Source organism: Nelumbo nucifera, chromosome 4 (genome assembly GCF_055504915.1).
Source record: "Nelumbo nucifera cultivar China Antique chromosome 4, China Antique-T2T, whole genome shotgun sequence".
NCBI classification, from domain to species: domain Eukaryota; kingdom Viridiplantae; phylum Streptophyta; class Magnoliopsida; order Proteales; family Nelumbonaceae; genus Nelumbo; species Nelumbo nucifera.
This window is the reverse complement of record NC_142652.1, coordinates 34125081-34148808: the sequence shown is the minus strand read 5'-3', so window position 1 is coordinate 34148808 and position 23728 is coordinate 34125081. Positions and strand designations below refer to the sequence as shown.

At 40.5% G+C, this 23728-nt stretch overlaps 1 protein-coding gene across 1 annotated transcript; it reads right to left on the bottom strand.

The window, feature by feature from the left end:
• Nucleotides 1-20055: 20055 nt before the first annotated feature.
• On the bottom strand, nt 20056-23272 carry LOC104607353 (endoglucanase 8-like). The gene is made up of 7 exons (XM_010272975.3): nt 22945-23272; nt 22449-22856; nt 22242-22334; nt 22001-22162; nt 21314-21425; nt 20927-21090; nt 20056-20640 (listed from the first exon to the last, which is right to left on the bottom strand). Exons 1-7 carry the CDS (start codon nt 23182-23184, stop codon nt 20317-20319), a joined length of 1503 nt encoding a protein of 500 aa, XP_010271277.1. The 5' UTR covers nt 23185-23272; the 3' UTR covers nt 20056-20316.
• Between the last annotated feature and the right edge of the window lie 456 nt (nt 23273-23728).

Below are 23728 nucleotides of genomic sequence, written 5' to 3'. Positions count from 1 at the left end.
CGATGGAGTCCGGAAGACTAATACAAACCAAACCAAAGAGGTGAAGTCGTTCTCCCCCTCGACCCCACCCTCCCCCAAAGTCCCAGTCGACTCCGAACGAGTCATGACAGGCCTGACAAAGATATTAATACGAAGTTAGGTATACAGCTGTAAAACGGGTTGTGCTGGCCGGAATGACATGGCCCGCAATTTGTGCCCGTGTCTCATTTTAAGTCCAGTCCTGTTTCTTTCCTTTGGGATAATTTTGGGGGTTGGCATACTATAATCTATGGCCTGAGCCCGTGTAGGCCTATGCAGACCATGTCATGGGCCTTGGCATGGTATAGTTTATAATTTTTTGTCAAGTAAAACTAAAATACTTAACTTTCATTTGAAAACTAATTAAAAAAATAAGAAATCTAACAAAGAAATGAAAAATAAATACTTAAGTATTTAACCAAATATAAAGTCAAAGACTCAAAGTAGACAATAAATTGGAAAAAAATAGAAATTTTATTTCATTTAAATTTGAACAATGCAATGGTTGGATGAATGAAATATGGAAAATGGAATAAATTAATAAAATATAAAAAAGTACAATATAATTATAAATAAAAAATTACATTGTTAGAAAAATATCAAGTAATTTAAATAAAATTCAAACAAAATTTACAATAATTTGAAAAAATGCTATACAACTATTGAGTACACAAAAAATATTGACTTCATAATTTTCTTAAAACTCCACCTATACCTCCATCTCCTTAACTTTGATCATCTGCTTCAGGTGAAACATTAGGTGTAGTGCCATGCCCTCCTTTGTCTTGTAATCTATCTTTAGCATCCAACCAATCTTTAAAGCAAAGGCACATCTTCAGACTTTCATCACTCATACTTCTCTCGTCGTCCAACACCCTAGTACCTGCATTAAGACGATACTCCGGTGGTACTATAGACATTGGAGGGGTTATTAAATCATGTTTTATGGCAGCAATGACTGGATAATTTTTTTCATGTCTACTCTACCAGGCTAAAATATTAAAAATATTAATTTCCTCTGAGGCGAATAAATCACTTAAATTAGAAAATTTTGCTTGTAAATAAAAATTAAGTTCAGCAAATGAACTTGTTTATGAAGACGCAATAGATTTCTGCCTCCTACTTATTAAAAACCAAAATTTTTCTTTTCCACTACTAGAACTAGTTTCAGACTTTCAAAAGTGGAAGATGTACTTGTACAAGTTTTATATTTCTTATGCCCTGATATTTTAGATTCATATAAACTATACATTTCAAATAATTTTAGTTTCAGACTTCCGAGGGGCTGTACAATCATCGTTGAGGATATCAATCAAAAGTCTGGAGTCTGATTCCACCATAATTTTATCTAGGTTATGGGAAATAGCCAGGTGTAAGCCATCCAACAAAGCCATAGCCTCTACAACTAAATTGGAGTCAAAGCCATATGTGTTAGAGAAGGCACTAATAAAACCATTTCTTCCATCTCTGATAATACCCCCTCTGCCACATGGGCCCGGATTGCCTCTCGAAGCACCATCAACATTCAATTTTAAGTAACCCTCCGGAACGGCCAATAAATGCACCACTTTGATGTGTCTACCCTTAATTGGATGGATCCACAACCCCAAACCTTATAAGGAGAGTTGTTGATTAAAACTCACCTTATGGGTTAGATTTAAGGAAGTGGAGAACTCATGAATCCATCGCACTATCACCAAAATCACCAATTTAGAGCATCAAAGTTTATTTTCCTTTCTTTGCCTGTTTCTTTCTTTCCAGATTTCCCACACTACAAAACAAGCAATTAGCCCTACTACAATAGCCCATTGATTTTTTTTTTTTCTGAGGCTGTTGAAAACCAAAATGAGAGAAGCTCCTTAATACTCTCATTACCCCTGAAAGGGAGCCCTAACATTCTGCTAAAGAACAACATGCACCAACAAATGGTTGATATCTTCCTCTAAGTCGTCACAGCAGTAGACACATCTGGAGACAAAAGGGACTCCTAATTCCTTTATATCAGAATACACCCCAATCTTCCCAACCATAAGTTTCCAAACAAAGAAGCTTATCTTGGTGGGCATTAAAACATTCCAAACCACCTTGTACTAGTCCACTGTGGGATGAGCAGTTCTATAGAAGGACCAAGCTAATTTTATAGAGAAATCCCCTTTCACCTCAGGGAGCAAAACTATTTTATCTTGGCTGTTAGAGACCTTCACATCGGACCCCTGAATACTGCTGAGAACCTCCTCCTCAAGAAAAACCCTAACCTGATCCCTGCGCCAAACTCCTGCCTCATCAATAACATCACAAACTCTCAACTACAAATTTAGACCATCTAGCTGTATGACTTTCTCAATTAAAAGACCATCCACGGTCCAATTATCAAACCAGAAGTTGATCTCTCCCCTTCCCATCATCCACCTTGAGAGATGAACTAAATCACCTCTTAGTTCCATGTTAACTTTCCAGGTACGAGATGTGTAGCAAGGAGGGATGGCTGTATAGAAATGACCATGTTTCAACACCTTGGCTTTGAAGAAATCAGCCCACAAGGAGTTCTGAAATAGCACTCGCCACAAAGCTTTCGGCTTAAAGGCTTTTGCAGTCCACCTTCAGAAAAAGGTCTCACAGTTTTTCTCCAAGCGACCCAATGGTGATGATTAACTAAGTCTGAATTAGACCACGGGAAACCTTTCATCAACTATTCTAGGCACCTGATAACCATCTTGGGAGTTGCAAGTACCGACATCAAGTATATAGGAATGCTATTTAAAACATGTCTAATTAGGACCAGCTTACCTCCTGCCGAAATCACTTTCCCTTTCCAGCCCAAAATTTTTGCTACCACTTTCTGCACAACCCCATCAAAGGCTTCTGCTTTCACATGACCCTTACCAATTGGTATACTAAAGTAAGTGAAGGGAAGAGGCTTATGCAAGAAACCCATGGTTGATGTGATAATTTGGATTTTGTTGTGAAAAGCTTTTGCTGAAGTGAAAAACCAGCTCTTAGCCTTATTCACCAATTGACCTGAACACTTCTCGTACCTCCGGATTATTGTCATGACTTTCTCTAACACTTGCTTGGACTCTCTTGTGAAGATAATGGTGTCATCAGCATAGAGACTGTGGGTGATAGGTGGATATCCCCTGTGGGTCACATAAACACCTATACGATACTTTTCACCCAGTTTAGATAAATTTCTACTGACTACCTCCTCTACAATGATAAATAAGTAAGGCAAGAGTGGATCCCCTTGCCGCAAGCCTCTGGTAGACTGAAAGTAACCTGTGACTCCTCCATTCCAAAGGACTAAGAACCAACAATTAACAACCATTTTTCTAACCAGCTCAATGCAGGCTTCACTAAAACCGAACTATCTCAAGACAGTGAAGAGAAAGTCTCAATTCAGCCGATCATAAGCTTTTTCCATATCTAGATTAAGAACTACATTCCCCCCCCCCCCCACTACCTTCCTTTCAATATCATTAACCATTTCCTGCACTAGAGACACATTTCCATGATGTTCTGCCCCTGAATGAAAGCACCCTACTCTTGTGAAATTATCTTAGGTAAAACGCCGGCCAATCTTTTAGTAAAGATTTTTGCAATAATTTTGTAGCAAAAATTACATAAACTAATGGGACGAAAATCTATGAAACTTTCAAGAACTTTGCATTTTAGAATCAAAGTAATAAAGGAGGAAGTGTAACTCATCGGAAGCTGGCCACCATTAAAGAAAAATTGTACAACCCCTACCACATCCACTCCAAGAATACCGCAACACGAAACAAAAAATAAATGCCCCATAAAACCATCCGGTCTTGGAGCACTGTCTCTGTCCATGGCATGAACCACCTCTTGAATTTCTGTCTTAGAAGGAACGACCAAAAGAAGTTCATTGTCTCCTTGATTTACCACACACTGTATGACTTCCAGTAAATCTTCATCACAAGCAACCCCTTCCTCTAATAGGACACTGCAAAAATAGTTCAATGCACCCTATTTTGTCTCCTCTAGATCAGTAATTCAATCTCCTATAGAATCTTTGATTTTGCATATTTTGCTTCGCATTCGATTCAGCTTAACAGAGAGATGAAAGAATTTTGAGTTTCTATCACCCTCTTTCAACCATTTTATTCTAGATTTCCTCCAGCTTGTGAACTTCATGAAGTTTCTTCCTCTCCTCTCTTAACTCCGTGAATCTAGCAACTGAGTTCATCTGTAAGTGATTCATTTCTGCACGTTGAACACTATCTTATGCCTCCTTCATTGCTTGATGAACATTCCCAAAAACCTCCCAATTCCATTGCTTGAGTTATACTCATTAATTTATGTAATTTGATAAATAAACTCACCAAAGGATTGGCATGAACCTCCTTAGTTCAGCAGTCCCTAACAACCGTGTAAAAAGAGTGATGAGAGAGCCACATCTGCTGAAATCTGAAAGGCTTGGGACCTAGACGTCTTTCCTCCTCAATAGAAAAAACCGAAGGGCAATGATCTGAATAGGTGCAATTGAGATGAATGATAGGCTTCAAAGGGAAGGATTGAGCCCAACTGGAATTAACCAGAACTCGATCTAGACAAGCCCAAACACAATCTAAACCTTCTTTATTATTGCACCAGGTGAACCTGCTTCTGGAGAAACCCAAATGTACCAAGCCCACAACATTTATCAAATCAACAAAATCCTCCATTGCAAAGACATCAGGATTTCTTCCACCCACTTTTTCCTCTCTACAAGCAATCACATTAAAATCTCCAGCTAACAACCAGGATTCGAAAATACCAAAAGCTAAATTCCGAATTTTGTCCCAAAGAAATATTCTTTCTAGCCGATCACATTTAGCATAAACCACAGAAAGAAAAAAATATCTCATTGGCAGAGGTGGTAAATTTCACAGTTAGGATTTGATCACAGTCCTCTATCAACTGTATAGAGGAAAAGCTATTCCAAAATAGAACAATTTTACTACTAATATTAACCATGAAACCAATCATGCTGAGTCTCCTGGAAATCACAGGGAAAGCCTATCATCCCTAATCTTGGGTTCAGAAACTGCTACCACACCTAACTTATGTAGTTTGCAAAGTTTTTTCAAACGAGTGATAAAGGGATCACTTGCAATCCCTCTTATATTCTAGAATAGACCATTCATTGAGAACATCTAGAAGTAATCGTACCTTGGCAAGTCTGCGATCTGGTAACTGGCTTGTTCTCACTCTGCACATATTTTTTTGCGAGGCCTTTTCTTGTGAACCACCTGTGTTCAGTTTTCCTCCACCTCTAACCTAACTTCATCTTCAGATAGGGTGCAGGAAGAACTTTCAGCTCTTTCAGTAATTTTGTTGAGCAACTCAGCATCAGAAATGTTGATAGTATCGTGCCCCCAACGAGAGAGCCTTTCATCCAGTTCCAACTTGGATTTTCGCAAATCCTCAAGGCTCTAGATCCAACCAGGCTTCCTAGACGAAAAGGTGATCGTCTCCAGATTGATTAGCCGAACAGGCTTCAAACTAATGTCGTCTTTGGACGCAAAGGATTTGCGCACCCCCTCTGTAGGAATCATCATCTGTTTTGGGATTTCAATTTGTTGAATCTAGATCTCCTCTGTATTACGATTTTCGGTCACTTCCCTTTCTGTAACAGTTGCAGTAGCTCTACGAACTTCCTGGTAAACCTGTTTCATAACTTATTTTTCCTCGGGTGCTTGTTCAGGTTCTACAGGCTTTGAAGCTGAAGTGGACTTGGTCTTGGCGACTTCTCCCTCTATTTTCAAAGTTCTCTTCAGTTTTAATTTGCATTCACCCTCATCGTGACCATGTTTGAAGCAGAACATGCAGTATTTGGGAAGGTTCTCATAACCTATTTCCTGCCAGAAACACTCCTTGTTGAGCCCAACCCAAACACAACTAAGGTTTAATTTCAAAAGATCAACCTCCACACAAACCCTTGCCGCCATTGTTTTGGTTAAATGAGCAGTTGCCGAATCCACTTTGAGGACTCTTCCTGCTACCTACGCAATTGATCGCAGATATTTGTCATTGTACAGATTAATCGGCAACATTGGCAGAGAGATCCAAAGAGGAACCACTGAAGGTTCCCACCCTAACTCCAACCAATGCGTCTATTTTAGAATCTTAGCAGAAAATCCTTGATAAAAATAGCCTCTCACAACCAAACCCTAAGGTATTCCTCCCCACTTTCAAATCTGAGAAGCACATGCTTTGGATCCAATGCAGTGACAAGAATAGCTTTTTGGAGTCTAAAAGTACCTACCAAAAATTCCCTAATTTCCACAAGGGAAGGGCGACCATATGAACATTTTCCAACCGGTGCAAATTGGAGAGGGGAGAGAGATTTCTCAATATCTTCTTCTGAGAATAGCACAACAGGTTCTCCCCACTTGATCGAAGGTACCTTCAAAGGAATATCCACCGCCGGTGGATCAAGAATAGTAGGAAAGGGGTTCGTAGTGGAAGCAACCACTGAAGCAAAGGAAGGAACACCTTGAGACTCCACAGGTGGTTCCCCCATTTTGTTCAATCCGATCAGATAAGTGAGGTTGCCTATTGGATGAAGTTGTTCATCCTAGAATTTGGAATCCTACTATATCACCCATTCCACTGTTGTGACATCTTTCCTAATCATACGATTTAATACTATAGCTACGCAATAGAGGGGATAAATGTTCTCCCAATATTTTTTAAATTTATTTTCCATTATATTTCAATAATACTTTAAATTGTGAATTGTTTCTATATTTTGCAAAACAATCATTGATCATCATTAACTGATAAGCTAAATTACAACTAGTTGGGTAATAAACACCTGATAATTCATTAATTGCATAATAAAAATGTTTTATACAAATTTCAATTTCCCAGTCTTCTTCAAATATAATATCTTATGTGACATATTCGCATTATAAAAATCACTAAGAATTTGTTTGTAAGAAATACAACTTTCTAACATAGCATAGGTAGTAATTAGATCTGCTCATGGGCTGGACTTTGTATATGTATCAACAAAATACACATAGGCCTGAGCCCGAGCCTGGCCCGACCATCGGGCCTAAGTTTTGAGCCCAAGCCCGGCCCTCATATAAAGCCTGAAGCCCGGGCCCGAGTCAGAGCCTGACCAGAAATTTGGAAATAGAATTTTTTTTCTTTTTTTATTCAATAAAAAGTGTTATTTATATTAAAAACCTTCAAAACTCAAAAATAATAAACATCTCAATGTTACTGGAAAAAAAGAGAAGAATAAAGAAAAAATATTGTATATATATATATATTAAATAAAATATATTTTTATTATTTAATATATAGTATTAAGTTGGGCTCTGGCTCAAGCTGGGCTTTTTTGAGAAAGCCCGAGCCTGGCCCAAAAAAAAGTCAAGCCTAGTGCTTTAGGCCCGAGCCCAAGACCGCAGGCCTAAAATTATGACCAAGCCCAACTTAATAACAGGCCAGTTGGGCCAGCACGTCGGGCTACCCGACCCATGAACAAGTCTAGTAGTGATGTAGGAATATCTAGTCGACCTGTAGATCTTGACACATGGTGTCAGTCAGATGCATCTTGGCCGTCCATCATCAACTACTATCAACCACTCCCAACTACTCCTCTTCTAGGGCAACTCTAGCTATAAAAGGGGCTCCAACATTGAGGTAAAGACGTACAGACTTAAGCTCTAAGTTTCCTCACTTGCTTGGTCTGACCCCTCACAACCCTTGCTTGACCGTTAGAGTCTTCACCCCCGGGATAACTCCCAAGGCCTATGACATCTTATTTGTCTTTGTGGGTTGGACCCATCAGTCTCAAGCACCAAAAATTACGTTGTTGCCCTAAACTCCATATTTGGAAGCAACAATTGGCGCCATCTATGGAAAACATCTTCAAAACTTTCCCCTAAGAAAAACAAATTTAAACTAATCAACTAGTGCCCCCGAAATGGCTGACAAGCAAGACATCATTCCTAACATTTGAAACTTAGTCACAATCGACCAATTCGATCTGGTCATGGATAGGCTAGACAACCTAGCCTAGCGGTTGGACAATATAGGGCATCTCGCAATAGGCCACCCACAATGTGGCCGTTGTTGGAAGCCACGGACAACACGGTGGGTGATCCGCCCATACCCTGCTAAGCCAATGCTTGGGCGACCTAAAGGAGGCCGATCCCATGGAATCCGACAACAGCCAACGGGTTGGCAAGCTCCATTCTAAGACCCCTCAACTCCCTAGCCAAGGGGGCTACCCCGTGGACTCCCATGCTGAGCGTAGGAACCACAACCGTCAACACAGTCATGCAGTGATTAGCCGAGACAACGGCAGGCACTCAGGCCACTACTTTCCCCCTCTAGGGGTAGGAGGTCGGCTCCACACCTCTCCCTCGTTGGTTTTCGACCTCCATGACCTCCTAAATGATCGCCACGCCCATAAGGCTCAAGATGTGTTGGTGCCCGAGCACTATTAGAATAGTGACAACCCGCCCCGCGCGAGTGAGAACCAGGACTAGGCCAAAGCAGTGATGTTATACATCGACCAGTGCCTCTGAGATATTCAGGCGCAAATTGGCGCCATTTAGGATAAGCTTCGACAAGTAAGTGAGGGTCGAGGTGATGCTTCCTCCAGTTGCCATGCCTCATTCAATTGGATGGTGACGACCTATGATTGGAGTACAAACCCTGAGGACCACCTCGAAAGCTTCCGGGCCCTCTTGCTCCTACACGGATACTCCAATGCCCTCATGTGTTGGGCCTTCTAGGCCACATTCAAGGGAGCAACGCATCGATGGTCCTTGACATTGCCTCCACACTCTATCGGCTCTTCGAACCAATTCGCTGACCTCTTCCTAGATCATTTTGTGAGTAGCCGACGGTGTTAGAAAACCATTATCTCCCTGATGTCTGTCAAGAAAAAGTGCAGAGAGATCCTTAGGGCGTATATGAAGAGGTTCAACCAGGAAGAACTCAAGGCTAAGGACCTTGACCCCTTGGTCTCCATGCACACGGCCATTAGTGACCTCCAGCCTGGACCCCTTAACTGTTCCATTTTCAAGACAACCCAAGACTAAAGTTGAGTTCTTGAAAAAGGTCCAAAAGTACATTGTTGTCAAGGAGGTCGAAGCTAACAAATGCCTCCAAGATCCGAAAGCAAGGCTTAGTGACAAGAAGACGAAGGAAAGGGATGGTCATGGCGACGGCCCCACCAACAAGGTTGGTGAGAAGAGGCCACCGGCCCCACCACCAAATTCCTCCCAAATGCATATACTAATGCAAGTAGGGAAGGGAATTCATGAAGTAACACCCAAGTTAAAGAAGAACCCGAGAAGGGGAACCCCAAAAGTATTGCAAGTACCACCAAGGCACTGGTCACGATACAAAGAACTGTTGCAAACTCAAGAACAAGATCAAGTCCCTCATACACCGTGGGTACTTAAAAGATTATGTTGAGAGCGACGTCGCAGCGTCATCCTCACAGCAGCCACAGATTGGGCCCCACACTCATCACCCCCTGGCCGAAGTCATTGAAGTCATAGTCGGGGTTTGTCCTTAGGGGGAGCGTTTGCCACATCTCGAAAGGCATATGCCCGATAGTATAACATTCAGAGCCAAGCATCGAAGAGGCTGAGGCCGGAGGACCTCATCTCCTTCTCGAATGATGACCTATAGGGGGTTTTCATGCCCCACGGCGATGCATTGGTGGTGTCAATGATCATTGCCAAGTACATAGTGAAAAGGATCCTTAAAAACAATGGCTCCTCGGTCGATATCCTATTCTATGAGACATTTAAGAACATGCAGCTGACACTAGACCGACTTCAGTCCATTAACATGCCTCTCGTCGGGTTTTTCGAAGAAGTTGTTAGACCTAAAGGAAAGATAACCCTACTGGTCATTGTAGGGACCGAACCACTATACGTTACTCGGATGATTGAGTCCTTGGTCATGAAGATAGACCTTATAATGCCATCATAGGGAGGCTAACCCTTCACACACTCAAGGCGGTATTCTCGTCTTACCACCTAGCCATCTAGTTCCCCACGGAGCATGGTGTAGGGGTAGTTAGGGGAAAGCAGCAAGCTAACAAACAGTGCTATGTTGCAACACTAAAAGGCAAGAACAAGGAATCCCTACCACTAGAGGGGCTCAACCTTAAGGACGAATTGTCTAGCCGAGGCCAATCGAACAAAGACCTCATCTCAGTTCCCCTAGACAAAGCCGAACCCAAGAAAATGGTACGAGTTGGGCCTCACCTCGCTCAAGACACACTTTCCAAACTGATAAGCTTCCTTAAAGCTAAGATCGACATGTTTGCTTGGTCTACCGCTGATATACCAGGAATTGACCCCTCGGTCATTACTCACAAGCTAAGCATGGATGTAAGTTGTAGGATGGTTCGATAAAAGAAGAACTTTGCACCAAAGCACTAGAAAGCTATCGGAGAGGAGGTGGACAAGCTACTTGGTTCTGACTTCATAAGAGAGGTACACTAATCTAAATGGCTATCTAATGTGGTCATAGTTAAGAAAGCTAATGGGAAATGGTGCATATACATTGACTTCACAGATCTTAACAAGGTTTGTCCCAAAGACAGCTTTCATTTGCCAATGATCGATCACCTCGTCGATGCCACCACGGAGTATGAGCTACTAAGCTTCATGGATGCCTGCTATAGCTACAAACAGATAAAAATCCATCCCAACGATGAAGAAAAGACCTCATTCATCACTGAACACGACACCTACTGCTACAAGGTGATGCCTTTTGGACTACAGAACGTTGAGGCCACATACCAAAGACTAGTGAACAAGTCAAAGAGCAGATGGGGAGGAACGCTGAGGTCTACATCGACGACATGGTTGTGAAAAGTCTTAGGGCTAGCAAGTACACATTGGACCTCAACAAGACATTTTAGGTACTGAGGAAATACAACATGAAGTTGAACCCTACTAAATGCGCCTTCGAGGCCACCTCGGGAAAATTCCTAGGTTTTGTAGTCACCTAATAAGGCATAAAGTCCAACCCTAAGAAGATACAAGCCATACTGGACATGAAGCCCCCTCGGTCAATTAAAGAAACCTAGAGACTCATCGGCAGGGTCACAACCCTTAGTCGATTCATGTCCATATCGACCGACCGGTGCATACCCTTCTTTTAGGCCATCAAAAAGTTCAAAGACTTTCAATGGATAGAAGATTGCTAGAAATCCCTCTAAGAGTTAAAATCCTACCTCGCATCACCACCATTGCTCACACAGTTTGTCCTAGGAGAAAAATTATTCTTGTACCTCTCGGCGGAGGTCGAGGCAACCAGCTCAGTGCTGGTTTTGGGAAGACAAGGAAATTTAGAGGCTGGTATATTATGTCAACAAGGTCCTCCGTGAGTTCGAGACCAAATACATAGAAGTAGAGAAAATAGCCTTTGCGCTAGTGGTCTCAGCCAGGAAGCTACGACCTTACTTTCAAGCCCACAGTATCTCAGTGTTGACTAACCAGCCCTTCAAGTAGGTGCTCTCAAAGCCTGAAACCTTGGATTGGTTAACCAAGTGGGATATCGAGCTGTCAAAGTTTAACCTATACTATCAATTGAGGCCTACAATAAAGGTGCAAGCATTGGTCAACTTATTGGTTGAATGCATCTTCAACCAGAACCACAACCAAGCCCCCGAGATTAAGGAGCCTCGGTCAACCTGGACCTTGTTCGTAGATTGACCCTCCAACGCCAAAGGAAGCAGAGCCGATCTTATACTTCTCACCCTGGATGATAATGAGTCGGAGTATACACTGCAGTTCGATTTCGCTGCCTCCACCAACAAAGCCAAGCACAAGGCCTTACTCGCCGGCCTCTACCTTACAAAAGACCTTGGAGCCAAGCCTATTGGGGTTTTCAACAACTCACAATTAGTTGTGAACTACTTGAATGGAGAGTATAAGGCTAGAGAGCCAAATATGGTCAAATACTTGGGCAAAATCCAAAAGCTAACTAGTCACTTCCAGCACTCCGCTCTACACCATGTCCCCCGTGCCAATAACGCACGAGTCGATGCCCTATCAAAACTTGCAAGCTTTTTGGGATCGACCCTTGACCGCACTGTGCACATCAAGAACTTAACACATCACAACATTGAAAAGAGGCAAGTGTATCCCATCAAAGTTGCACCTTACTAGATGGATCTTATTCTTGCCTACTTGCAACATAAGCAGCTACCATCCAACAAGAATGAGGCAAGGAAATTCCGACGAAAGTCAGCACAGTACGCCATATTTGAAGGCAAGTTGTACAGAAGATCCTTCACCCTACTCTATCTCAAATGCCTCCACCGAGATGAGGGCAAGTTTGTGCTAAGACAAATTCACAAGGGCATCTGCGACAATCATCTAGGGGGTAGGGCCCTGGCACAAGCACTCAGACAGGGACATTTCTGGCTGACCATCCAAAAGGGCGCTATTGAGTTAGTACAGAAAGCGACCGATGCCAAAGGTACTCCAACATCCTCCATCAACCTGCGACGACCCTCTCGGCCCTCATTAGCCCTTTGCGCTTTACAAAGTGGGGAAAGGACCTCCTTAGACCTTTCCCGCAGCTACAAGGAATAGGAGACACCTCATCGTGGCAGTAAACTACTTCACTAAGTGGGTCGAAGCCGAAGCCTTAGCAATCATTACAACTAAGATGATTCAAAGCTTCTTCTGGAAGAATATCATTTGTAGATTTGACATCCCATACAGGCTTGTCACCGATAACTATCGACAGTTCAACGACTCAAAGTTCAGAGAATGGTGTGGAAGCCTAGGAATAAGGGAATAGTACACTTCGGTCGACTACCCTCAAACTAGCGAGCTAACTGAATTCACCAAAGGATGATCCTAGATGGATTGAAGGAAAGGATAGACAGAGCCAAAGGGCTTTGGGCGGATGACCTATACAACATTCTATAGGCGTACTAAAAGAAACCTCGAATTGTCATGAGTGAAACTACCTTCAACTTGACATATGGGACAAAGACTGTCATCCCAACAGAGATTGGCTAACCAATACTTCAAACCGAGGCATACCATAAAGCTGAAAACAGTGAAGAGTTAAGGAACAATCTTGACCTATTGGAAGGTGTCCGAGAGCAAGCCCAAATCAGGGTCATGGCCTACTAGCTAAGAGTTGCAAGATATTATAATTCCTGAGTTAGAAAGCGTCACTTCAAGGAAGGTGACCTCATCCTTAGAAAAATTATGGTTCCCAAGCCTAGTGTCAGAAAGCTTGGCCCAAATTGGGAAGGGCCTTACAAAATCAAGCAAGTAGTAGGACCTGACACCTTTTGGTTGGAATATATGGGTGGAAGACCAATGCTTCATACCTGGAACTTTGAAAATCTCCGGATGTACTATCAATAGAAGTGTAAATATGTTAGTGTAAATTTATGAATGAAAAGTGCAAGTTCCTCTCACTTCGATCATTTCTTTGTGTAAACGTTATCGTCCCCTCCAACCACCAAGACCCCTTGACCGACCAACCATAGCATACAACCTTCCTTAAGGTTATACGCTCGGACCAGACGTCGGCCCAAGGCATACGAGACTTTACGATTCTTACGCGTAATTGCCCGTTGTCCTTTTTGGCTAAGGCAAGAACTTCCAAGACCCCAGCCTCGGCCTCAAAGACCCTAAGAAAAGAGAGTCTTTGTGAAGGCCAAAGAACTGATGTTGACCACTTATTTAATAAAAACACGATGTAATACACACTAAGTAAACAATGCTTCACCACTAAAGCAAAAATAAAGCAAAATTAAAACAAAATTAAAACAACACTTCTCTACAATTAATATATATTATTTTATACTATATATTAAAACAAAATTAGCCACACAAATGGCCTCTCCTTTCTTCCCTTACCCAACCCTACATTCCTAGCGTCTCTCCCATATGCCTTTCTTGAGTCTCTAAAGTTGCCACGTCAACATGGCCCTCGCTTCCTTTCCCACCCCAACTAACTATAATCAATCATGATTCTAAATCGTGATATACTAAGGAACCAACCCCAATATACTATAAAAACACCCAATGTTTTTAATCTCAAGATTTTCTTTCCTCCCCAGTTGGACGAACCCATTCTAGCCTCTTTTCTCTCACACTATTTCTCAGTTTTAGTTGTAGAGTAAGTAATGTGTCTAGCTTCTTTCTCCCGCATTATTCCTCGGTTTTAGTTGGAAAGTAAGTAATGTGTCACCCATAAGCTTACTAAAATTTAATTCTTTCATTGGAGGAAGTGCCACCCTGTTTGTTTTTCTTTCATTCATTGTTCTTAAACCATCTCACTTTTTACCTTCTTTCTCAAATTTAATTCTTAAACCATCTCACTTTTACCTTCCTTCATTGTTTCTCCCAGGTCAGCTACATTTTTATTTATCGTTATTTTTTTTTGTTGATTTTGTTAACTTAATTTATTAATGGGTAAATAACTAACATTTAATTGGGTTAGATCATTTTCAGCCTGGCTAACCATAAAATTCTGGGTCTGGGTCTAGGTTTTGTGATCAGGCTGTGTTTAGGCCCAAGCCCATATTAGGCCCACAAATTTCAAGGCCAAGCCTGGTTTTAATACTTGGGGTACAATTCAAATAGGCTTTGCCGGGTTTTAGATCAACCTAAGCCCAACCTAACCTGAGCCCAGCCATACTAAAATTTGATGCACTTGCATTGCGTTCAGGCTTGGGCTGATCAATCAACCCACACTAAAAGTTGACCTACATGTATGTGTATATGTAGGTATGCATACATGTATGTCTGCATGTATGCATGCAAATATATATCTATATATGTATACATGTATATTATTGTGTGCAACCTAAAAAATTAAAAAGCCAGAACTTTTGGGCCCAAGCCCAGCTTGAGGACCGTAAATCCAAGTTCGACTCTTGTTGGGCCCGCCCATGTTGCACCATACAAATACTTCAAGCCTGGCCTAGCCAGTATAATTTATAATTTATAGAAAATTTATATATGCATATAATTTATTTATGTTATTTGTATATTTTATATATAAATATTATAATATGAGACCTATCATACATATTACATATAATATTTTACATTATATGATCAATAAAACTAAATTTTATATATAATATTTTTTACATAAAATGCATAGGCCCAGAATTAGGCTTGGCCCAGCCCGCACGCACCTAAGTTTATTTTCCAAGCCTACAACTCAGGCCAGGTTGGGCTTGAAACCAAACCATAGCCCTCATCGCAGGTTCAAAGCCCAATCCGACCTGACCCAAGACCACCCCTACACCTATAGCATTGCCAATTTGCAAATCAAGTGCATCGCACGGGTGACCCACTAGTTATAATTATAAATAATATTTTAATATCATCATTGTAAAATCTTTCTCTCCATGGGACATTTTGGGCCCCACAATTCACTATTTGAATTGATGTTGACATTTGCTGAACATTATAGCAAAAAATGGGTCAAGAAAATATAAATTTGTAGTTGCCAATTTAAACGAATCTTGATTGATTTGGTTTGGTGTGTCAAGTTTGCTATATAATTTTTTAGAAAATATGTCTTGAAAAAAAAAATTAGAAACACTATTAATTAACATGGTTTTAATAAAATATTAATTTCACTATTAATTAAATTTTGAATAAAATATTTTTGTTTTATTTTCAAAAAAAATATTATGTTAAAAATTTACTAAAATTTCTTTTTATAAATTATGTGAAAATTTCACTGCTAATTTTCCAAAATTATTGGCTGTGAACATGAATTGTCTCCTTTTTCTTATACTTCATTGCAACCAACACAAGTTTTCGAAGCATTGAGTGCTAGAGGATTAGGTTGTTTCTTTAATTTTACCACTTCCCTATGAAAAGAAAGCAGAAGAAGAAATGGACTAGGGGCCAAAAATCATTATGCATCAAGAAGTCGAAGCTCAATGGGTCGAGTTATTTGAATACCTAAAAATTGCCTGACCCGCTAGTTTAAGGGGAAATTAAAAATCAGCAATTTATATTACACAATTAACTTATTAATTAAAATAAATTAGAAGACTTAGTTTTATTAACTTACTATAAAATTAGTAAAATTAATTTGTAAAACATTAAAATTTAAATAATTAATAAAAATAAAAATCACTAATTAGACTTAGTAAAAATTATTTTATTAATTAAATTTTGTACAAATTAATAAGAACATAATTTAATTAACAATAAAATTATTTTTTGAATTATCGTAATAAAAAAAACTCTCCTTCCCCCTAATCCTTAGACTTTTTTTTTTAATTTACAAAGCTTGTGCATGGCTTTAAGAATAATAAAATTATTAATGTAATAAAAATGGTAAAAATTAAGATAAATAATAAAGACTAAGACAAATTTTTCTAACATGTAACCGAAAAATAGTTTGGGTTGGACTTAATATCACTTGGCCCAATTTCTCTTGTCACAATTTCTTTCAACAAAATTCGTTCATCGCATGAGGTATATATATATGGGTTGGTGGTTCAATTGTTCAGATTGATGGTTTTTTTATGAACTCAACAGTTTTTACCATTTTTTTGGATTTAGGGATTACCTGAATTGGATTTTCCTCCTAATGATGAATCAAATGGTTTGATTACCCGAGTCAATAAGTTAAAAACATTGGTCTGGGTCCCTTGTCATAACAATCCTAAACAAGACCAGGAAGTGGTTATACACGGTCTGAGTCAAATTGGATTTGTTTCTCATAGAGTGCTTCTCACACAAAGCTCAAAACACATTGCAGCCATATATTAGGAATATCTCTCTATAGAAGATAACATACAAATATGAAAGATGTTGCTGATGTACGGCTGCAGGTTGGTGTGAACAGATCTATTGCTGTGAGGTTGGTGTGAAGAGCAAATCTGGATTCATTTGGAAAGATGTGGAGACGTGGAACAGCATTTATCTGTCGAAATTAGATTCCCCGTTGAATGCACGCAAAAAATTGCATAAACCAGACCTTTTTACTTCCCACTTGTTATATATAAAAATCTTTTGCATTTTCACACTCAACTAAGGGACCGATTCATAATGGTCAGATTGGCATTTATTCACTGTGAGATAAAGCAACTTGAGCCATTGCACCAATAAGTTACAAGAAAGAAAGCATATCTAGGGATGTCAGTGGGTCGGGCTAAATTATAAACCCACACTGAACCAATCTATCAATTTTAATTGAGTTTTGTTTTATGATAACAATTTATATTTACATATGGTGTTTGTATAGTGTTTAAAGGTATGAATATACAGATATATAAGTTGATACGAACACAATCTATTTAATCTGAATTAATGCAATTAACTTGTTTATATTTAACAATAAATATATTTAAATTGTAAGATAATCATTCAATCATCTATTACCTAATCCTTAACTATCATAATAATATTTCAATCAAAATATATATATGCATATAATCTAATACTTGAAACTTTGGGTCATAAATAAGTCATTTTTGAATTAAGTGGGTCAACCCGAAATTGATACATTTATGAATCATGTTCGATGGGTTGATACAATTTTAACACAAACATGATTAAGGTAAATGAAAACCCATTAATTTCCTGCTATGTTTGAATCCTATTCATATCAAATACTACTAGCCCTAATTTTGTGGGTGAGTTCCAATTGAGGCCAACCAAACTTACATACATTGCAGCATTGAAATATTTGTATATATAGGCTTGGATGAGCACAAGTGTATTATACGTTGAATGGGCCGGGTCTGGTATCCCTTTTTCATTCACTGAGAGGAGTTGAATTAAATGTTTTTATTACTAATTTATGTAAAATTTGCTAAATTTCTGAGAATGAAATAATTCATCAGAATCAGGCAAAAAAAAAAAGGAAAACTACTCTCCAATCAATTACTTCCGGAATCAAATTGGAATGTCACCAATTCCAAATTGTGAGTACTTTCCCCTTGATTCAGAAAACATTCTTCTTTCACTCTGGCCCGGACCCACTATCACTGTCTTTTGTTGACCTTTTGTTGATGTAACGTGCGGAGCCTGTTTGAGAAATGAGAATGGTTCACGGTAGAACGACTGATATATTTTATTCCAATTGTGGAGCTTGGGAATCCCACCTCAAAAATGGGTAAACCTTGAGGGACAGACCAAGCTTATCTGGATTTGGGCCCAACTGGGTCTTATCTAGTTCATGTAGCATGGGCAGCAGTGCTAGAATGACAGTGAACAAGCATAAACAAGAAGAATTGCGCAGTCCAACAAAACAAGAACTATGTGAATAAGAGAATATGGACGATGCCCTATTAGATACTTACTTTGGAAATACAAAAGAAAGGTGATTAGGTTGGGAGTAGGGCATCTACCAATAAAAATGGGTCCGTTGGATTATTCCCAACACTTGGGCCCCAAACAACAGAGCCTGCTATTCAAGATTCCGTGATGCCCATGAAAAGATTCAGGAATGTGAGTCACCAGTATAGAGAATGATGAAACATGGCCCACTATTTATCTGCTTGGTTTATATTAGTTGCTTTTCATGTACCAAATTCACTGCAACTAAATCTCGAAAACCCTAACTTTTCAACTCCTTTAGCAAGTTGGAAATGGAAAAGGGAAAGATGTAACCTTTGATTCCACCCCCCAAGGCTAGGGTAATGAAGACATGGAATCAAAATGATTGTTGGGGGAGGGGGGACTATAGAAGTAGGGCCCAAAGAGCCCAGGCCGAAAGAGCCCAGGCCCAAATAAGGGTTTCTTTTAAAATCTTGGTTGAAAGAAACTATATGATACATGATGCAGTTACTTCTATTAAACAATGTAGTGGGAATCCTGTTTATGGAAAGAAGAAAAGAAATTTAATGAGTTGATACAAAGCCCATTCAACTAAAACCCTCTTTTCCTTACTTTTGGTGACATCCCACATGGTTGTTATTAAATGGAGGAGCCCATATTTAGTGTTCTCACTGCCCTTTTTAATAGAGCTACGGCAGTTGAATCTTTGACTAAACTTCAATAGCCATGTAAGGTTTTTAATTGTTGCTTGACAACATTTGTAAATGCCTGCTTTAGTGTTTACTAGTTAATGACCTAAATGAGTAAAGGGCAATTAATTCTATTAATTTCTTTGGGACCCATTGTTTACATGGTAAATTTATTGGTTGATTTTTTTTTTTTTTTACTGAAGAGGTCGAATCAGGTTTTAATTATAAGTAACAACCCTCTAGTATAATGAGGAGACCCACCTCAATTTAAGATATTAATAGCTTTTTTGGTCTGTCTTTGATTTGAGTTAGGTTGGAAATTATCAATTGTTATATAAATTCTCAGTTGTTTAAATATTTCAATCTTTAAATCAAATTAATGAGCAAATATTAGAAAAACTAAATAATGATTTTAGTCATTTAAAAGGTACAAGGAAAAAAATTCAAAAATCTCAATATCGTCTCCTTTTACTTTTGGGGAATCTATGAGACCGGAATAGTTTTGATCAATCAATGCACCCCTGTGAATTGTGATTAATACCACCTGATTGTTAACCTCTTTTATGATACCAGTTAATTTGTTGCAAGTTTTTTCAATATTGTGTCATTCTAGTGAATTCGGATTTGGTCATCTCTATACTTGTATGCTTTTTTCAAGAGGAAATATTCTCAATGCATGGCTGCAAGGGACTGAGGAAAATGTGAGAACAGTCTTGTGAGTACCAAATCTGATTTTTGAATCTACTACCAACAAATGCTTCCAACAAAATATTGCATCCACGCATAGGAACATCTCACCAGAAATTCATAGTACTTTGGAAGAATGTGTTTTGGTTTATTGCTAATGTGGGTCCTATATTATTTGAAGTGAATTCTTTTTAAGAGAATAGAAATAAGAAATAACCACCTCAGAGGCTTAGATGATCATTGGCAATGTGGTTCATTATTTTATAAAAAAATGAAAAAAAAAGAAGAAAGAGAATACTGGTTACCATGTGGTTCATTATTTTGAAAGTGGATGCCACCAGTCTAATACATAAATGATCACCAATCACCTAGTATTGATTAAAATTCACATGGACTTCTGATTGTTTAAAGTTTTTCAGGTATCATCATAAGAATTGCCACTACAACACTGAACACTGACTGAACAAGGCTTGGCCCATTTTGTCAGAAACCCTAGTATACACATATATATATATATATATATATATATATATTATATTATATAAACACTAGAAGCAATCAAACTAATATTATATATAATCAACCCTACAGTTTCTTCCTTTCTCTTTCTTTATCAAATGCCAACAAATACATTAAAATCAAGTATGGGCTGAGAAGTATGCCAAGAGGCCCACCAATGGCGCGTTAATGTACGTCGTGGGCTCCGACTCCTGGAAGAATGGCCTTGAGTCCGGAAAAGCGTCCGAGCTGTTTGGCCCACCGACGACGGCTCCAACCAGCACGTTAGGATTAGGGTTTGGGCTCAGGAAGTAGCGCGAACCCGCCTTGCACCCAATGCGGGCGGGATGGGCCCTAACCGACGGAAGCGAGCTGGCCCGATGATGTATGCGTTGTGGATAACGTGGGCCGTATCCTACCATGTACGACATCCTCAACGGATTATCCCCGAGAATGTAGTCTACCTGTTGGGCCCATAAGTGACAAAAAAAGAATCTCCAAATCAGAAAAGGAAAAACTCAAAAAGTGTAGTTATTAAAGTAATCTTTTGGCAATAAAATCCCCTAACCTGCGGCCTAACTACAAAAGTACCACTGACTGACTACTCATCATCAATCAGGGCCGTATAATAACTCTTGGGCCCACCTTTCCGACGCATGAACAGTACTCGTATTTATACAACCGTCTACCACCCAATCCAACCGTTAAATGCTGAATGGAGGGTGGTGGGGCCACGTTTTTTAAGCTCACCTGTCTTTTGGCTAAATTTCTGAGATGATCAGCGGTAGCGGAGGGCCCGCCACATGGCACCGCTTTATTGGCGTGGCTCAGGTAGTTAGAGTAAGCCAGAAGTAGAAAGGACAGCGACGTTACGTGCTGCATGTTACTCCCCCCGGCTTTGAATATCAACCCACCTGTTTTTCCATTAAAATGGAATGATAAATATTCTAATTAAATTTTAAAGAAACAAAAAAGATTTAAAAAAAATCCAAAAAAGAAGGAATATTAAAAGGGAGGCTCGCATGAAGGCCACTTTTCACTGGTAGTTGGGCGTCAGATGGGAATGGCGATGTAACAACAAAGCAAGGTGGGTTTAGAGTTGTAAAACAGATTCCAATCTGACGTCAGAAAAGTTACCTGGAGAATATTGAATTTGAGGATGAGATACTCCAGGCAAAAGAGAACATATGAAGCGGTCCGCGTTTAGTTGGAATGATTTTAGATAATCAGCCTTCCCCATCAACACCTCCTGTAAAGTGTGAAGCAGAGAGATGTAATCAAGAAATGGAGATTCATCTAGTACAACCATTAATAGTATACTACGTTAGTACGGGATCCTACACCGTTGGATTAGGAGATCAATGGCTGTGCCCTCGGAGAAAGAGTCAGAAGGAGCACAATAGTCAACTTTCCCGAAAAAGCTTAAAAGAAACCATGGCATGAAGGTGGGATTTGGAAAACTGGGAACTGGCCCTTCCGCACATGCAGGCTTCAGTAAGGGGAGTTAGCTCTGGTAGTAGTCGTGGGTCCCACCGCTTTATGTGACCCCCCTAAGTCGAATAATCTGATCCAATCACGTGAGACTAATCACTAGATTCCACGACTTTTTTCCTCAATTGATCTGCACCGTCAGATCATCTGACCCCCCTCCTATGTAATATAGGCGCTGGCCTACGTAAACCTATACAAGGAAGGCAACGGTTCCCTAGTTTCCAAACAGAACAACAAGACAGGACAAGAATGAAAGAAGAGACAAACAGAAAATGGGAATTATTTTATTTAATCCCAGGATTAATTATTAATTGGAGTATTGGATATGATTACCTTGGAAATTAGGACGTTAATTCCAGCGTGCTTATTATCCCAACCGAACTCATTAATGGTGTCTCCGGCTCCTAACACCTCCTCGTTCCTCAATATGTACTCTCTGTATTCGCGCTTCCTTGATGCCTTGTGCAGCCACGCCGCTCCCCAAAGCAACTCATCCTATTATAATGCAATACAATCAGATCCAATGGATGGACGAGTAGACTTCTTGGACAATCCAACGGCCTGTTTTTCTCACCTGATACCCGTTCACGTCGCAGTAGAACGGGCAAACGGCAGATCTCAGGCTGTTACTGTACGCTCCTCGGTATTTGTCAGCGAACTCGAACACCTTCAACACAGCAAGCAAGCTCCGTTCAGGTTAGACCAAGCAATGAAGCAGAGTAACTGAAATTCTCGCGAGATTTTAGAGAGTAGAGAGAGATTCAGTGTGACAATGACGTACTTTAACGGCTCTATCGAGGAGGAGACTGGAGTACGCAGGGTCACATGATCGGAACACAATGGAAGCGGCTGCTAAAGCTGCCGCAGTCTCGCCAGCCACGTCAGAGCCAGGGTGGGCCCGATCGACCTTGTAAACCGTGCGGAGCGTGTCCATGTCCTCCGGCCGTTCCCAGCAGTTGTGATCAGAGAAGGCGTCGCCGACCTGCACGAAAACGGTGTCCGGCACGGACGTTGCTTTCAGGAGGTAATCCGTCGCCCACTTCACGGCCTTAATGGCGTTATTCAGCTCCGATCCCATATTCTTCCCGAAATCGATAATGCTCCAAGACAACAACGTCGTCGTGAACGCCATTGGGAAGCCGAACTTCACGTTGTCTCCAGCGTCGTAGTAACCTCCAGTCAAGTCCACCTGCATTGCAGCAAAAAGCGCCATTAGTTAGTTTTACTGCAAAAAGGGAGAAAGACAGGTGGATACGAGTTCTAGAGTGGGAACGTACACCAGCGGAGGCGCCATCTTTCAATGCAGAATCATGGCGCCACTTGAGTCGCTGATCTGGAGGGAGCTTTCCTGAGCGTTGGCCTTCGAAGAAGAGAATGCTCTTCCGTAGTGCATCGTGGTAATCATGGCTGGAGGCGGAGGCAGGACGTTGCAACCCCAGTAAGAGGAGGAAGAAGAGATGAAGCGCCGGAGAACTCGCCAGGAAACATCCGGATGGACGGCGGGTTCTTGGCGCCATTTCCTGCTGAACAAGGCAAGGAAATGAGGAAAGCGAATACAAGCTGCAGAGAAATCCGTCGTGGAAGTGTGGAACGGTGGAGGTGGTTGTTCGCCTTCTTTACTTCTTATATAAGAGAGTCCTTGGATTCTCTCCAGTCAGCCAATGGGGGATTTCCACGTGGATTCGTACGGATGGCTTTTGGACTCGAACACCGATGCAAAACGTGCTTGACCGGCTTAAGCAAACGGTCTGAGACTGGTGGCGGTTCAGAAGGGGTCCAACCGGATTGGGTCCATGTGACCGTTGGGAACAGGGATTGGGTTCAGTTGGGAGTTCTGGTTTTGACAGTAGGTAAGGTACTTTACGTAGAGTGTAGACTCACAGTCATGGTCACACTTGGTCAGGAGTCAATGAGAGATATACGCCTTCGCCGCTGCCAGATATGTAACGACCGTTATAAACGGCGGTGACCGTTATATTCACATCTTGACCGTCGTTAGAAAAGAAAGTAACGGTCGTTATGGTAAACGACAGTTGGCATGTAGGCAGGGGGAATGACCGT

Bases quoted from the DNA above. Each gene is read 5' to 3' on its own strand.
- LOC104607353 (XM_010272975.3), bottom strand. From the start codon at position 23,184: ATGGCGCCAAGAACCCGCCGTCCATCCGGATGTTTCCTGGCGAGTTCT. The intron at 22,163-22,241 runs GTGAGAAAAACA...GCATTATAATAG, and splicing joins GCGACGTGAACGGGTATCAG to GATGAGTTGCTTTGGGGAGC. The intron at 21,426-22,000 runs GTAATCATATCC...CACACTTTACAG, and splicing joins TTAACGTCCTAATTTCCAAG to GAGGTGTTGATGGGGAAGGC.